The following is a 16,032-nucleotide window of genomic DNA, read 5'->3' as shown; positions in this document are numbered from 1 at the left end:
AGGGACCCCAGCCGGCCCGCCACCCAGGACTATGTGGAGCGCCAAGGACATCGCCCGAGGGGGATAGCCCCGAGCAGGCTGGCCCAGGAAGCTCAAGGCAGGTAGGATGGGACAGCCGGCGAGGTGGGCTTTCCCGGGTCTCGGGTCCCCACCGCACTCACACTCAGACCCCTGCCCCAGGACTCCCAAGGGCAGGCGGTCCGCTGGGCTGAGCCCACCACGTGGTGGTGCAATCGATGGGGAAGGGAAGGGGCTGACCGGCCAGGCGGCTTCAGGGCGGCCCCTGGCCCACACTGAAGGGGGACCCCCAGCCAGAGCCTCCTCCCCTCTGGAACCTTCTGTCAGCTGTGGGTGAACTGAGGATGAAGGTCAGTCATTTTCAAACCCCAAAAATCGGTGCTTTGGGGGGGATCTGGACAGCCACCGGGAAACCCAAAGAATTGGGCCGCTTTCTGAGATGGTGGGTGGGGAAGGAGGAGAGGGGATAAGAGTCCCTCGACCTAGGACCTAGCGTTGGAGGGAGGAAGCAGGGACCCCAGCTCAAAGCGGAAAGGCCTTTCCTGTGAGGCCTCAACACTTCACTCACGGAAATTGTCATGCTGATGTGACTGACAACCCGATGGTTTTGACTAGAAAAATAAGGCTCTACTTCACTTCCCGCTGAGAAAAGCTGGGGCGGGGGAGTCTCGAGAGGATAGGGCACAGATATTTGCTGCCGCGCCCTTGAGTGCCTTCGTTTCGGCGCCGCGTGGACCCGACCCTGACGGGGATTTGGGGGTCCGCTGGCGGGACCCTGTCCTGGGGTCGGGAGAGCACAGCCAAGGGGCTGTGTGATTCTCGTTCCGGGTGGCCCTCACCCGCCAGCACGAGCCGGGAGCCAGGACAAGGACATCGGATTTGAAATTAAGCCTGGAGGAGCAGTTAACTGCGAGAGAAGGAGATCGGGGGCAGAGACACCCCTAGATCACAGGGCGCCTACCGGTTCTGGGACGGCGGTGTGAGCGACAGGGTAACGTCACTGCACGAATCCATCCCGCAAGTGCGCCCCAGAGTCCCTCCTGTGTGCAGACACCCCGCTGAAGCTACCACCGCGAACTCCTACAAACCTCCCCGCCCTTGTCAGTCAGGCTTACAGTCCAGAGAGAAGAGCAATCGCTTCGGACAAGTAGTAAGTAATTCTGCTCCAGAGGATGGCGGAAGGTGGCGAGGAAGGTGGCGAGCGCTGCGGAACAAAAGCGAGCAGGGAGGTGGGGGGGGGGGGGGTCCGGAGGGGACATCTGGGCTGAGACCCGAAAGCGGTGGGGACATACCGCAAGCCACCCGAGCATCATCGTGGGGGCTGGAGCGACGCGGGCAGAGGGCAAGGCCAGCGCAAAAGGCTAGTTTGGCTGCCAGAGAAAATTCCAGGAAGTTTAGGTCGCATTTTACTTTCCTCCCCATCCAGGGACAAGAAGTTTCTTAAAGTAATGTGACCTGGAGGGAGGCTTTCTTCCTCGCTTTTGGTTTTCATAGTACTTACTTACTTACTTATTTACTTATTTATTTAGGAGAAGGGGTTCCTCAAGTATTGGGCACTTTCATCCCCAGAGAGGAGGAAGCAGAACCCCCCCCCACCCCCACCCCCAGGGCACAGCTCAGCCCAGCAGTGTGGGACCCACAGCTCTGGGCTTGCGGAGATCTTTGGCCCCTACCTGGGCGGCCCAGACACGGCAGAGGCCCCACAAGGCAAGGCAGGTCACATTCCACGTCTAGCTGGACTGAGAGTGTGCGGCTGAGGGCTCTCCCTGAGGAATTCTCGAAAAATCCAGGACAGTAACTGACAGCACAGATTCCTGAGCCACACGGCCTGGGTTCAGATTCACGCTCTGCCTCTCTCCTAGCTGCATGACCTAAAGCAGGTTTCTTTTTCTTTTCTTTTCTTTTTTTTTTTTTTTAATATTTATTTATTTATTTAGAGAGAGAGTGAATGTGTGTGGGGGGGGGGACAGAGAGAGAGAGAGAGAGACAGAGAATCCTGTGCAGGCTTCCCACTGCCAGCGCGGAACCCGATGCGGGGCTCAAACCCACGAACCATGAGATCCCGACCTGAGCCGAAACCAAGAGTCCGAGCCGCCCAGGCGCCCCTAAAGCAGGTTTCTCAACCTCCCTGTGCCCAGGTGCCCTCATCTGTTAAATGAGCATAACAGTGTGCCTTCCTCGAAGGAGATCAAGAGGATTAAATGAGCGAAGACAGGCTTTCGGTTTCCTCTCTGAAACTCTGAAACTCTTTAGACCAGACACGTTTCAGAACCTGTGTGTTGGCACTGTAATGGGGTCCCTAGACTGTATGTTAAGTAGCTCCCCTGCGGGATCTGGGCAGCATCCCATAATCCAACTCTTTCTTTTCTTTCTTCCTTCCTTCCTTCCTTCCTTCCTTCCTTCCTTCCTTCCTTTCTAGTGTATTGATTTCTGAGACTGATGGAGACAGTGAAAGCGGAGGAGGGGCAGAGAGAGAGGGAGACACAGAATCCGAAGCAGGCTCCGGGCTCTGAGCTGTCAGCGCAGAGCCCGACGCGGGACTCGAACTCACAAACCTGGAGATCGTGACCTGAGCCGAGGTCAGACGCTTAACCGACTGAGCCAACCAGCCACTCCTAACGTTACTGTTTCTGTAGCAAAACACACGGACATCACATTGAGCAAAGTCTACAAATAGCCGCGGGTCAGTTCAGGCCATGTTTTGTCCCCGGATGAGTTCAATTCGGGTGGGGGGTTGGCCACCCAACTGGAGGAAAGTGGCCAACAAGGAAATGTGGACTGAGATGGTAAGTCTGGGGCCAGTGCCTGGTGTGTGGCAGGAACCACAGAAGCAGCAGCCTTCATTCGCTGTTTTTCTGCGGCTTTCTAGTTGTTCAGGCTGAGAGAAAGCCAGGAGAGGGAGCTCTTGAGATTCCTGGAAGCGGGTGGCTGCAGGGCCGGCTGCCTGATTTGCAGAGCCCAGTGGAACAGGGAAACAGGGGGGCTTTGTTCACATTTATTGATAATTTGTAGCTGGTGAGACCAGAGCACTAAACCAAGTGCAGCACCCCCCTCCCCGGTTTTTTTTTTTTTAAAACAAGTAAACTCTGCACCCGACACGGGGCTCACACTCACAACCCCGCGATCAAGAGTTGCACGCTGTACCAACTGAGCCAGCCAGGTGAAGCGCGGGGTCCTTTTGAGTGCAGGCCGTGGGGCCGTTGCACGGGTCACACGCCTGGGTGGTGGGTACCTTTGTCCTGAGCGGCTCCCTCTTCCCCGGTAGCCCAGGCTCTAGTCCCGGCTCCGCTCACCCCCTCTGCCTTTGGGACCTGGCCGGCCCCACAAGCTGGCTAGAGCCTGAGACCTGAGTCCTCCATGTAGGACCCCCCAGGCCGGCCCCGAGCTGGCAGCTGGTGTGATAAGGATTGGGACAGAGTTGTCAGGAGGCACGTGAGCAGAAGGGCTCCCCCTTTGGAAACCAGAGCAGTGGGCAGGGCACTTCTCGTACACCCCGGTGGAATGTGAGGTCACACTTAGCCTTGCTGTGGAAGAGCCAGCTGACCTTGCTGGGGACCCACGCTGAACAAGCGACATTTGAGGAGGGCCCAGGAGTGCTCAGATTTCCCACAGGGGTCAGATTAATAAAGTGAGGAGCCCCGGAATGTGGGAGGAGGAAGAGAGCTGAGGCAAGGCCCACGGCACCCTGACGTTTGAGGGGAGCTGGCGGGGAGAGAGATGGGATGCCTGGAGCAGCGGAGGACAAAAGCCAGATGATGAAGAGTGCCCCCCCCCCCAAATCCAGGGCTTCCTCCCACACCGGCCCATGAGACTCCTGAGCTGTGGCCGCTGGAATGGCCACAGGGAAACCACAGATACAGAAGAGAACAGAAAGCAGGTCAGGACGCTCTGGACGCCGCTAGACCGGCTGGGATGCGTTGTGTGAGGAATGAACGATTCCAGGGTGAGTGAGAGTCACGTGCGCCTGCCCGCCGGTCCTGACCGGGTCCTCCCTCCTCCCCGCAGCCATCGCGAGATCCTGGGCCACTTGCGCTTCCTTCTCCACCGTCCACTTCCTCTTCATCATCGTCGTGGCGTCTACCGTCTTCCACTGCCACTGGCGCCTGGCCGTGGTGCCCGGCCCCTGGGCCTACTCGGGCCGCGTCGTCCTGCTCCCCAGATCTCTGCCCTGGGGCGGCATGTTCACCATCAACGCCCAAGGGCGCCTGGGGAACCAGATGGGGGAGTACGCCACCCTGTACGCCCTGGCCAAGATGAACGGGCGGCCCGCCTTCATCCCGGCCGAGATGCACAGCGCGCTGGCGCCCATCTTCCGGATCAGCCTCCCCGTCCTGCACCACACCGCGGCCGGCAGGATCCCCTGGCGGAACTACCCCCTGAACGACTGGATGGAGGACCGCTACCGCCACATCCCGGGCGAGTACGTGCGCCTCACCGGCTACCCCTGCTCCTGGACCTTCTACCACCACGTGCGCGACGAGATCCGGCGCGAGTTCACCCTGCACGACCACGTGCGGGAGGAGGCCCAGGCGTTTCTGCGGCGGCTGCAGGTGGGCGGGCAGCGGCCGGGCACCTTCGTGGGCGTCCACGTGCGCCGCGGCGACTACGTGCACGTCATGCCCCGCGTGTGGAAGGGCGTGGTCGCCTACCCGGGGTACCTGGAGCGGGCCCTGGGACGGTCCCCGGTCTTCGTGGTCGCCAGCAACGGCATGGCCTGGTGTCGCGAGAACATCGACGCCTCCCGCGGCGACGTGGTGTTCGCCGGCAATGGCCTTCAGGGCTCGCCGGCCAAGGACTTCGCGCTGCCCACGCGGTGCAACCACAGCGTCATCACCGTGGGCACGTTCGGGATCTGGGCCGCCTACCTGGCGGGCGGGGACACCATCCACCTGGCCAATTTCACCCTCCCGCACTCCCCCTTCCGCTGGATCTTTAAGCCCCAAGCAGCCTTCCTGCCGGAGTGGATGGGCATCGCTGCTGACCTTGGCCAGGCCAGAGAGAACAGCCCCTAGCCCCGCACGCGCCTCCCTGGCCCTCGGGTCGGCGGGCGGGCCCAGAATCAGGCACCCACGGCCTGCCTCCCGGCTGCTCTGCTTCTGAGCTGGGCGGCCTCGAACAAGTGACTTAACCTCTCTGTGCCTTTGCGGGCCACGTGCAGAACAAAATACAGGACTTCCCTCAGCGGCTCCTCGCAAGAACCCAGCAAGTCCATTCGGTGCCTTGAAAACACGCGGTGAGTATTGGCCGCGAACGGGCGCGTGCGTGGCGTCCCCTGAACCGTTGTGCCGCTTTAAGACGGAAACATATTTTGAGCGTAAGCCCAAACTTTTTTGCCCCTGCCTCCTGAGAGGGTTTGGTTTGGTGAAGCCATTCCTGCCCTCAAGTCAAGGGCAGCTAAGAATTCGGGCTTTGGGTTTCCTGAGGCCTTATCCTGCAAGGATGTGAGGGAAGCCAGGATCTGAGAGGGTAAATCTCAGGGAGACGCCCTCGGTGGAGCAGAGAAGTCCCCGGAAATGGGGGTGGGCGCCTCACAACGCTCCCAGGACTCAAAGCCACTCTGAGAAACCCCTGTGTGGACAAAAGTTGGATGAAATGATCGTAATACGGGTTTTCTGGTATTCAGCGTGTTTAGAAGTATGCAGATCCCAGTATCTTTTATCGGTGTATCACTCCTTTCTGGATAGTAAAAAAAAATAATAATAATTAATTTTAAAAAATCTTTTTTTTCAAAGTTTATTGATTTTTTAAAACAAAAATATTTAATGCTTATTTATTTTTGTTTTTTTTTTTAATTTTTTTTCAACGTTTTTTATTTATTTTTGGGACAGAGAGAGACAGAGCATGAACAGGGGAGGGGCAGAGAGAGAGGGAGACACAGAATCGGAAACAGGCTCCAGGCTCCGAGCCATGAGCCCAGAGCCTGACGCAGGGCTCGAACTCACGGACCGCAAGATCGTGACCTGGCCGAAGTCAGACGCTTAACCGACTGCGCCACCCAGGCGCCCCAATGCTTATTTATTTTTGAAAGAGAGAGGGAGACGGGGCACGAGCAGGGGAGGGGCAGAGAGAGAGGGAGACACAGAATCCGAAGCAGGCTCCAGGCTCCGAGCTGTCAGCACAGAGCCCGACGCAGGGCTCGAACCCACAAACCGTGAGACCATGACCTGAGCCAAAGTCGGACGCCCAACTGACAGGGCCACCCAGGCGCCCCTGAATCCCCAATTCTTAGCACGCTTCTGAGGTTGAACAAATTTGTTTTCACATATTAATCACATTGTATCTCCCCAGAGCCATTTTGACCCCAGTTTACTTCCTTCAGTCCAGATGGAGGCATCATGGTCTGGGGCTGAGGGTCGGGGATACTAAAGAAAAGCCGAAGAAGGTTCCAGAGGAAGGGGAGGGGAGCCGGGAGGGAGGTTCTATGTGAGCCGTCTACTGCTGCTTAGCAAATTTACTCCAAAACATAGTGGCTTAAAATAACTACAGTAATTTATCACCTCGTACAGTGTGTGTGGGTCAGGAATTCGGGAGCCGTGTAGCCGGATGGTTCTGCCTGCCAGGTGTCGGCAAAGGCAGTCATCTGAAGGTCCTCCTGGGCCCGGGGGGATCGGCTTCCACGGCTAGAAGTTTCCTGGGCTCTTGGCTCTTGGTCATATCCTCGAGATGTGGGCCTCTGTGGGGCTGCGTGAGCCTCAAGGCCGCTGGATTCCTCCCTAGAGAGAAATCAAGAGACCAAGGTGGAAACTGCCATGCCTTCACGGCCCAGCCCGCCCGAGCCGCACACGGCCACTTCTGCCATATTCCATCGATCACACAGTGCAGCCCTGGTGCACTGTGAGAGGGGACCGCAGCAGGTTAGGATCCCCCAGAGCAGGGGGATCACTGCAGGCAGCCAGTGCGGAGGGGGGGGGGGGTGGTGACACTAGTTTTCTAGAGTCGTCATAACAAAGCACCACAAACGTCGTGGCTTAAACCACAGACACGGATTGTCCGATGGCTCTGGAGGCTGGAAGTCCGATCCGCAAGGTCAGCTGGTTGGTTCCTTTTCTTTCTTTCTTTTTTTTTTTAATGTTTATTTATTATTGAGAGACAGAGACAGACTGTGAGCAGGGGAGGGGCAGAGAGAGAGGGAGACACAGAATCCGAAGCAGGCTCCGGGCTCTGAGCTGTCAGGGACCCCGAGATCATGACCTGAGTCGAAGTCGGACACTCAACCCACTGAGCCCCGCCGGCCGCCCCCTGGTTGGTTCCTTCTAAGGCCGTGAGGGAGGATGTGTTCCTGACTTGTACATGACCGTCTTCTCCCTGCCTTTTTGTCTCCCCTCTGTACAGGTCTGTGTCCAAATTTCCTCCTCTTCGTTAGGACGCCAGTCATAAGGGATGATGCCCTCATTTTTGTAAATGTTTTTATTTACTTATTTATTTTTGAGAGAGGGAGCGGGGGGAGGGGCAGAGAGAGGGGGACAGTGGATCCAAAGTGAGTTCCTCTGAGCCGACAGCAGCGAGCCCAATGTGGGGTTCGAACTCACAGAGAGATCGAGACCTGAGCCAAAGCCCGACACTTAGGCCACGGAGCCATCCAGGCACCTCCCATGGCGTGTGTTTCTTCCGTCCTCTCAAGGCCAGTCCCTCCTCCTCAGGATCATTTGCCGGAGTCTGGATCTTTTCCCAAATTGTCCCCTTTGGAGAGACTCAAGCCAGAAGGGTAGAGGCATCTCAGCCGTGACCTGTGGCCCACTACCAACTGCGACAATTGCAAAGTACAGAAGTGAACGGAGGCCGTGTGTCCCCCTTCACTAGAATACGGCCGTGCCAGGGTCCTTCCTACCGCTCCTCCAAATCTCTCCAACCTCCTCCGCCCTGCAGGCATCTGCTGAGGACGGAGTGTTTGGGTCCCTCCCCAGTTCCTGTGTTGAAGCCCTAACCCCCTACCGTGCTCGTGTCAGGAGGCGGGGCCTCGGGGGGGGGGGCGGGGGAGACAATTCATTCATGGGCGAGGAGCCCTGGTGTAACGGGATTGATGCCCCTGTTGTTGTTGTTTTAAGGTTTATTTACTTTTGAGAGAGAGCACGCGGGGGACGGGCGGAGAGAGCGAGACAGGGAGACCATAGACTTGAAGCTGGCTCTGCCCTGAGAGAGCCCCATGCGGGGCTGGAACTCATGACCTGAGCTGAGGTCGGACGCCTAACCGACCGAACCCCACCGGGCGCGCCCCGGGATCGGTGCCCTGGTAAGAAAGAGACGCGAGAAAGATGACCTTGCTCGGCTCTCGGACTGCAAATCGGGAAGTGCGCTCTCACCAGGCTCGGGGGCGGCAGGCGCCCTGACCTTCAGCCTTCAGGCAGCGTGCGTTGTTTCAGCTCCCAGTCCGGGGTTCTTTGCTGCCGCAGTCACCACTGACTAATAAAGACCGTTTCCAGGGGCTCCCTCGCCCTGTGGCTCCGGTTGGCTTAGGCCAGTGGGATCACAGTCCAGAAATCAGGGGAGGAAGGAGAGCGAAGCTGGGGTAGTTATTCTCCAGTTCCGTCCCTGCCGACCTGGGGTGATAACTGCACCCCATGTCGATGCCCCCGCCCCGGGAGCTGTAACATCTCTTTGTCGGTTTCCCTACATCCTCCCCACACCTTTGTAAACCGTCCTTGGAAACCCCTCTCCCGTTGCCCCCATGACTGTTCCCTCTGCGTTGGGACCCTGCGCGATGCCTCCAGAATTTTGCTAGCGCACAAAAGCGCTCCCCACACCCACGCGGCTGTGACGCCGAAGTCACTCAGCTTAGTGGCACGATGACCTGTCCTCAGTCAGAATCAAGTTGGTTCTGAAGAAAATAATGAAAACCATGAAGAGAAAACAATGAAGTGGTATTTCCCGCCAGCTTCACTTCGGGGACCCAGAGGAAAGCCACAGGCGGCCGGGCGCCCGCTTCCCACCTATCTCTTCTCTCGAGCACCCTGGGGACGATGTTGGCACTGGGGGCAGATTCGGAGGATCCATTATCTCCCGGGTGGGGTCGTCTCTGCTGGGAAGGAGCCCTGCTGGGAGGCAGAACAGACGCTGCAGCTCGCTTCCGCTTCCGGGGAGCTGGGTGGAGAAGCACAGCGAGACTCCAAGTTGCATCTGTTTCACCTAAATGCTAAGGGGACCCAGCTCTGTTCCCTTGTTTGGAAAAGGAAATAAACGACTTTTAGTTCGTAAGGGCCAAAGCAGAAACTGGCGAGCTGTCAACCATAAGTGGCACAAATTCAATCAACAAATATTTGCTGAGCTCCGCCCTGAGCTCAAAAGACCTCCCACCTTGTCCCCACCACAGGGGATGGGGGGAAGCCCTGGGCAGGGACCAGCAAGCCCAGTACCCCAAACAGCACGGAGCACGCAGTATGTGTTTGTTACGGGTCGAATTGTGTCCCCCAGAAGGGTGGGCGGAAAGCCTTCCGCCCAGGATCTCCGGATGTGCCCTTCTTTGGACATTAGGATCTTTGCAGATAAATTAGTTAAGATGAGGTCACGCTGGGGTAGGGTGGGGGCCCTGCCTCCGACGTGGCAGGTGACACCGACACAGGAGGGGACAGCGCCATGTGATGATGGAGGCAGAGATCAGCTTCTAGCCCCTGACTGGGAGGGAATGATTTTCCATTGTTGAAAGGCACACAGTGTGTGGTTAACAGCACCCTTGGGAAACGGATACGGTGCTTCCGGTTTATTTATTGAATGGCTTGGACAAGCACGAGCTGGTGCCAGGCCCCTCACTGCGTGCACCAGCAGATTAGAGACACAGGCTGCTGTGGCCCAGGACCGGTGTTCCCGGTCAGATCACGGAACCCAGTGGCCATAAGGGGAGAGCACTGGGGGGTGAGCCAAGCAGGGTGTGACCTGGTTGAATGCGGGAAGCGGGTAGAGGCTATACAGGCACACCACAGGGGGCGACCTAGCACCAACATCCCTGCTTGTCGTCTGCCATCCCCGAAACCCTCAGAGCCCAGAAAGCTGTCTTTCCAGAAGGAACTCAGGCTTATCAACCAGACGCCTATACCTGAGTTGAGCCAACCCAGCTGCGGGTCTGGGCGCCTTGGGTCACAGGGCCAGGGGTTGAGCCCAACCAGAAATGGACTCCCGGGTGTCACCTTCCCCTCTGGCAGCCTGGGACTCAAATGCAAGGACCAGGGTGGGGGTGGGGGGTTGCAGACTAAGGTTCACTTCACAGCTCAGCTAATGCCCCTGAGATTCCCAGCCTTATGGCCCACGGGCTGGAGATCAGACCACTTTCTCATCGCCATCGAAAATAAAGCCTCTGTTCCCAACTTGGAATGTGTTACACGTAGTGACTCAGAGGGGACGCATAGCTCGGTGGTTAAGTGCACACGCTCTGGCCGCAGGCTGAGGATGTCAGGCTCCCACACCCGCTGGCTGTGTGACCCTTGGCAAAGGACTTCATCTCTCTGAGGATTGAAACAGTACCTGGCCGGAGCACGGGTGGGGGTGGGGGTGCCTGCAAGGCTCAGTCAGTTAAGTGTCTGACTCTTGATTTCGGCTCAGGTCATGATCTCATAGTTCGTGGGTTCGAACCCCGCATCAGGCTCTGTGCTGACAGCATAGAGCCTGCTTGGGATTCTCTCTCCTCCCCCATGTTCCTCTCTCCCTGCCTCCACTCTCACAATAAATAAATAAACTTGAAATATATATATTTATATATACTATATATATATTTGTAAAAAATATATATGATGTATATTATATGTATATTACATTTTATAAAATATTAAATAAATCAATAAAACCGTAGCGGGCCAATCAACCACATACTGTATGAAATGTCCAGAAAAGGCAACCCCACAGAGACAGAAAGCAGACTGGCGGTTGTCTGGGGCTGGGGGTTGAGAGGCAATGGCTAGTGAGCGCTAATGGGTGCAGGCTTCCTTTTGGGGGGGATGAATACGTTCTAGAATGATAGTGGGGGCGTGTGCACGACTCTACAGCCACTCTGGTTTACGAGCCACTGATCCGTAAGGCCACGGAATACAAGCCACCGAAGCGCATACGTCAAGTGATTTGTCTGCTTTACATTATATAGTTTGAGAATGAGAGCTCAACCAAACTGTGATTAAAAGATCAACCACGCCCGGCGCAGCGACATGCGCAGTGACTGTTAGCTGTTACCACACGCAGGGGAAAGGGTGCCATCCCGGGGGGGGGGGGGGGGGGGGCTCCAGAGCAGGGACCCATGGATTTCCATTTTTGCATGAGGGTGTATTTGTGGTGGTTAAAAGGAAGAGGAAGAAAGGGGCGCCTGGGTGGCTCAGGGGGTTAAGCGTCTGACAGCCGCTCAGCTCATGATCTCACAGATCATGAGTTCGAGCCCCACGTCGGGCTCCGCTGACAGCTCAGAGCCTGGAGCCTGTTTCAGATTCTGCGTCTCCCTCTCTCTCTGCCCCTCCCCTGCTCGTGCTCTTTCTCTCTCTCTCTCTCAAGAGTAAGTAAACATTAATCCAGGTGCCCCCTCCAATAAAAAAAAAAAAATAAGAAAACATTAAAAAAATAAAAAATAAAAGGAGGAGGAGGAGGAAGAAGAAGAAGAGGAAAGAAAAAAGACAGCTTTGAGACCATCAGGGAAATTATAATTTGACTGGATATTATGATATTCAGAAATGACTTAATTGTAGGGCTGGTAACAGCATGGTGTTTGTTCTACACTTAAATTTTTATTTAATTAATTTATTTAAAAAATTTTTAATGTTTATTTTTGAGAGAGACAGAGTGTGAGTGCGTTAGGGGCAGAGAGAGAGGGAGACACAGAATCTGAAGCAGGCTCCAGGCTCTGGGCCGTTAGCACAGAGCCCGAGGCGGGGCTCGAACTCAAGAATCGCGAGATCATGACCTGAGCCGAAGTCGGACGCTTAACTGACTGAGCCACCCAGGCGCCCCTCATTTTTAAGTATTCTTACCAGTCAGAGGAACACCCTGAAATGTTCAGGGATGGAATGAGAAGGCCCAGTTGAGCTACAGACCAAGGGAGGCCGGCAACACAAGTTGAAAACTGACTGCTGGGTGCTTGGGGCTTTGTTGTACTGGCCTGTCTGCTTTTGTGCATGTTGTTGAATTTCAATTCCATAACACGTTTTGAAGAAATTCCACCAATGCCCCCTTTTATTTATTTATTTTTTTAAGTAGGCTCCCCACCGACGCGGGGCTTGAACTCACGACCCTGAGATCAGAGTCGGACGCTTAACTGACTGAGCCACCCGGGTACCCCTACCAACACCTCTTTTTGTGCCCCGGGGAAAAGCTTAGGGGTGGCCTGGCCCTGGCTTCCACCCCACAGGGCTCCCAGTCTGATGGCAGAGGCCACAGGTAACCTTAATGGTGGGAGCCGCTCAGAGCCCTCACGGGGAGGCTGGAAGGAGGTTTGAAATCGCCCTTTAGCTTACACTGAGTGTCTCCTGACTGATGCGGAGCCCATGGATGGCGGGAGGTGGGGGGAGCTCCAGCGTTTCACCCTCCCCTCTGCAATCCCCATGCCCCTTTGTGTGTGGTCACCACAAGCGCCCCGTCCACAAATCCCACACGCAGCCCGGGGCCCCTCTAACCCCGCGGTTAATAACCACAACACATCCCGGACTCAGATACTCATCAGCAAGCTGTTTACCTACATAGAGGTCTGGCAAAATGTTCCAAAGTCACGGGGGGGCGGGAACATTCTTGGCCAGGTAATGAAGATTCCTCCTCATTCTGGCATCCCCGGCCCTGGTCATGGAATGAGGTAGACGTACCCCCACCAACACGTTATCATACGCATAGAGGCTGGTGGGCAGTCGTCAGCTGCACCTACGTCTCATAGACATCCCAGGAGATGGAGGTCTGAAAACCCCTTCCTCCCTCCCTCCCTTCCTCCCTCCCTTCCTTCCTCCCTTCCTCCCTTCTTTCCTTCCTTCCTTCCTTTCTTCCTTCCTTCTTTCCTTCCTCCTTTCCTTCCTCCCTTCCTCCCTCCCTCCCTTCCTTCCTCCCTCCCTCCCTTCCTTCCTTCCTCCCTCCCTCCCTCCCTTCCTTTCTTCCTTCCTCCCTCCCTCCTTCCCTTCCTCCCTTCCTTCCTCCCTCCCTCCCTCCCTCCCTCCCTTCCTCCCTTCCTCCCTTCCTCCCTTCCTCCCTCCCTCCCTCCCTCCCTTCCTCCCTCCCTCCCTCCCTTCCTCCCTTCCTCCCTTCCTTCCTTCCTTCTTTCCTTCCTCCTTCCCTTCCTCCCTTCCTTCCTTCCTTCCTTCCTTCCTTCCTTCCTTCCTTCCTTCCTTCCACAAATATGTATAGAGCACCTACTATCTTCCAGGAGACGTCCTAGACAGTGGGGACCCACGAGGGAGCAAAACGGACATGGTTCCTGCTCTCAGGGAACTGTCACCTTAACGGGAGGTGTTTCAGTCAGCTAATGCTGCGTAACAAGCCACCCCCCAAATGTAATGGCGTTAAGTGCCGAATTTATTATTTGTCACGATTGCGTGGATCGCCTGGGTGTTTCGCCGCTCCGTGTGACGTCTGAGGTCTCTCATAGGGCTGCGCTCCGCAGGGAACTTGGTTGGGACTGTCGGCCATCCTCTGTGTGGCCTGTCTCCCGCAGGACAGGCTGGGCTTCCTCAGGGCATGTTGGCTGGATGCCAAGGGGACGTGTATCAGTGTTTGCGGAAATGTGGCAGGTATTTGTGCAGGATCTTGTCTACAGTTGGTACCCACGACAGGGGGTTAGAGTCACTGTCACCGGTCATTGCCTGCCTGCCAAAACAAATAGACAAAAAGGCTTCGGGTTCGGGACTTCAATCCTGGTTCCGCCACTTCCAGGCTGGGTGGCTTCGGGCAAGTGATTGCACCTCTCTGGGCCTCAGCTGCTAGGGACCACCTCACACAGTTGGAAGGACTAAGCAGGTTATGGTTGTAGAGCAATAATGAACATCGATAGAGTTCCTGCCCTGAGGGGACCTACAGCCATTACAGATATTTTTAGTCTCATTACTATTCAAGGTGCAAAATGAACGTAAAAGTATGTCCTGGGGAGGGACCAGGAACAGAGGATTATGGGGGTTCCTGGTGGCTCAGGAAGTGTCAGCCTGAACTTGGCCCCCCAGCTTGCAAAGGAGTTGGGTGGGGAAGGGTGCCCCAGGGGTTTGGGAGCCAGTGACTTGATTACAAACTGTCTGTGTCACCTTCTGTGTGTGACCTTGGGTTTTTCTCTTTGGCTTTCTGTATTATTATTATTTATTATGATTATTATTATTACTACTATTTTAATGTGTATTTATTCTTGAGAGAGAGGGAGAGGCAGAGCATGAGCGGGGGGGGGGGAAGGGGGGAGGGGGAGAGAGAGAGGGAGACACAGAATCCCAAGCAGGCTCCAGGCTCCAAGCTGTCAGCACAGAGCCCCACTTGGGCTCGAACCCACAAACCGTGAGATCGTGACCTGAGCCAAAGTCGGACGCTCAACCGACTGAGCCACCCGGGCGCCCCTCTCTTTGGCTTTCTAAGCCTTGGGGTCTGAGGTCACAGCAAGACACAGGGGATGCTGGGACCTGGGCCTAGGGGCAGTGTGGGAGGAACATAAACGGAGGCTCCTGGGACAGGCCAGGCTCAGGCATGTGTGAGAGGCAGACCATCCCATCACAGAACATTTCCACTCCCTCGGAAAGAGGCCGGTACCCGTCAGGAATCACTATTTCCCCCTCCCCAACCCCCCGGCAACGAATCTGCTTGTGGATTTGCCTACTCTGGAAATTTCGTAGAACTAATCACACAAGCGGCCCCCGGGTGCCTCAGGGTTCGAGGCTCGTGGGCTCGAGCCCCTCATCGGGCTCTGTGCTGACAGTGTGGAGCCTGCTTGGGATCCTCTCTCTCTCCCTCTCTCTGCACCTGCCCTGCTCACTCGCTCTCTCTCAAAAGAAACATTAAAAAAAAAAAAAGTGTTCTCTCTCTAAAAACAAACAAACAAAAAGACTACAATAGACTGTACACATAACCTTTTTTAAAAATTTTGTTTTTAATGTTTATGTTTGAGAGAGAGAGAGAGAGAGAGAGAGAGAGCAAGTGGGAGAGAGGCGGGAGGAAGCAGGGGAGAGGATCCGAAGCAGGCTCTTCCCTGACAGCTCAGAGCCTGGAGCCTGCTTCGGATTCTCTGTCTCCCTCTCTCTCCGCCCCTCCCCTGCTCCCGCTCTCTCTCTCCTTCAAGATAAATAAACATCCAAAAAAAAATTTTTTTTTTAAGTTTGAATTTTTTTTTAATTTTTTTTTCAACGTTTATTTATTTTTGGGACAGAGAGAGACAGAGCATGAACGGGGGAGGGGCAGAGAGAGAGGGAGACACAGAATCAGAAACAGGCTCCAGGCTCTGAGCCATCAGCCCAGAGCCCGATGAGGGGCTCGAACTCCCGGACCGCGAGATCGTGACCTGGCTGAAGTCGGACGCTTAACCGACTGCGCCACCCAGGCGCCCCTTAAGTTTGAATTTTTTTGGTTAAGTTGGTTCTCAGTCAAAACAAAACAAAACAAAACAAAACAAATACACTTTTGAGCATGTATCACAATCGAATACATTTTATCAAACCAAAGCTCGAAATTCCTCCTGCCCGGATTATTTTCGTAGGTTTTCCTATCATCTGTCTCTTGGGGTTATTTACATGTATTGTGTCTGTACGCGGGGTATCAGAGAACAATGTTCTCTGCAAGTCTGTGTTCTAAGATGCGATGTTGGTTGCTTGACATTGGCCATGGGGTGGGGGAGGGGGGTGGTATTTATACCATCGAAATTTTTACCATTTACACCACATGCTACCAACCAGGGATTATTTTTGCCCCAGGGAGCCGGCTGTTAAGCATTTCCCAGCCCGCCCCTGGTCCTGAAACAGGAGACCTGAGGGGGTAGAACGTAGAACAGCCTGTCCTCAATTTGCGAGTATTGTCCGGGGCAGGGGGGAGGGGGGACATTCTGGGCATCCCTGGGGCAGGTTTAGTTGTCACAAGGGTTGTCCGATGTGGCCACGGCATTTAGTG

At 55.5% G+C, this 16,032-nt stretch overlaps 1 protein-coding gene across 20 annotated transcripts in view; it reads left to right on the top strand.

Moving 5' to 3' along the window:
* Window positions 1-16,032, top strand: part of FUT2 (fucosyltransferase 2) — a 36,521-nt gene that overhangs the window by 9,064 nt on the left and 11,425 nt on the right. For 6 of the 20 annotated variants that reach the window (XR_006590732.1, XR_006590731.1, XR_006590729.1 and 3 more), the window contains exons 1-2: window positions 1,034-1,168; window positions 2,438-5,251. Coding sequence is in view for 7 of the 20 variants with exons in the window: in XM_045047052.1 (XP_044902987.1) it covers window positions 4,197-4,235 (39 nt within the window). In the remaining 13 variants the exon portion in view is untranslated. Of the gene's footprint in view, window positions 1-2; window positions 1,169-1,547; window positions 1,899-2,437; window positions 5,252-7,350; window positions 7,980-8,063; window positions 10,600-16,032 lie in introns of those variants that run through there. The other 14 variants (XM_045047040.1, XM_045047039.1, XM_045047052.1 and 11 more) reach the window with 13 other exon arrangements.

Source organism: Felis catus, chromosome E2 (genome assembly GCF_018350175.1).
Source record: "Felis catus isolate Fca126 chromosome E2, F.catus_Fca126_mat1.0, whole genome shotgun sequence".
NCBI classification, from domain to species: Eukaryota; Metazoa; Chordata; class Mammalia; order Carnivora; family Felidae; genus Felis; species Felis catus.
The sequence above is the reverse complement of the archived record's forward strand: the minus strand, read 5'-3'. Positions and strand labels throughout refer to the sequence as shown.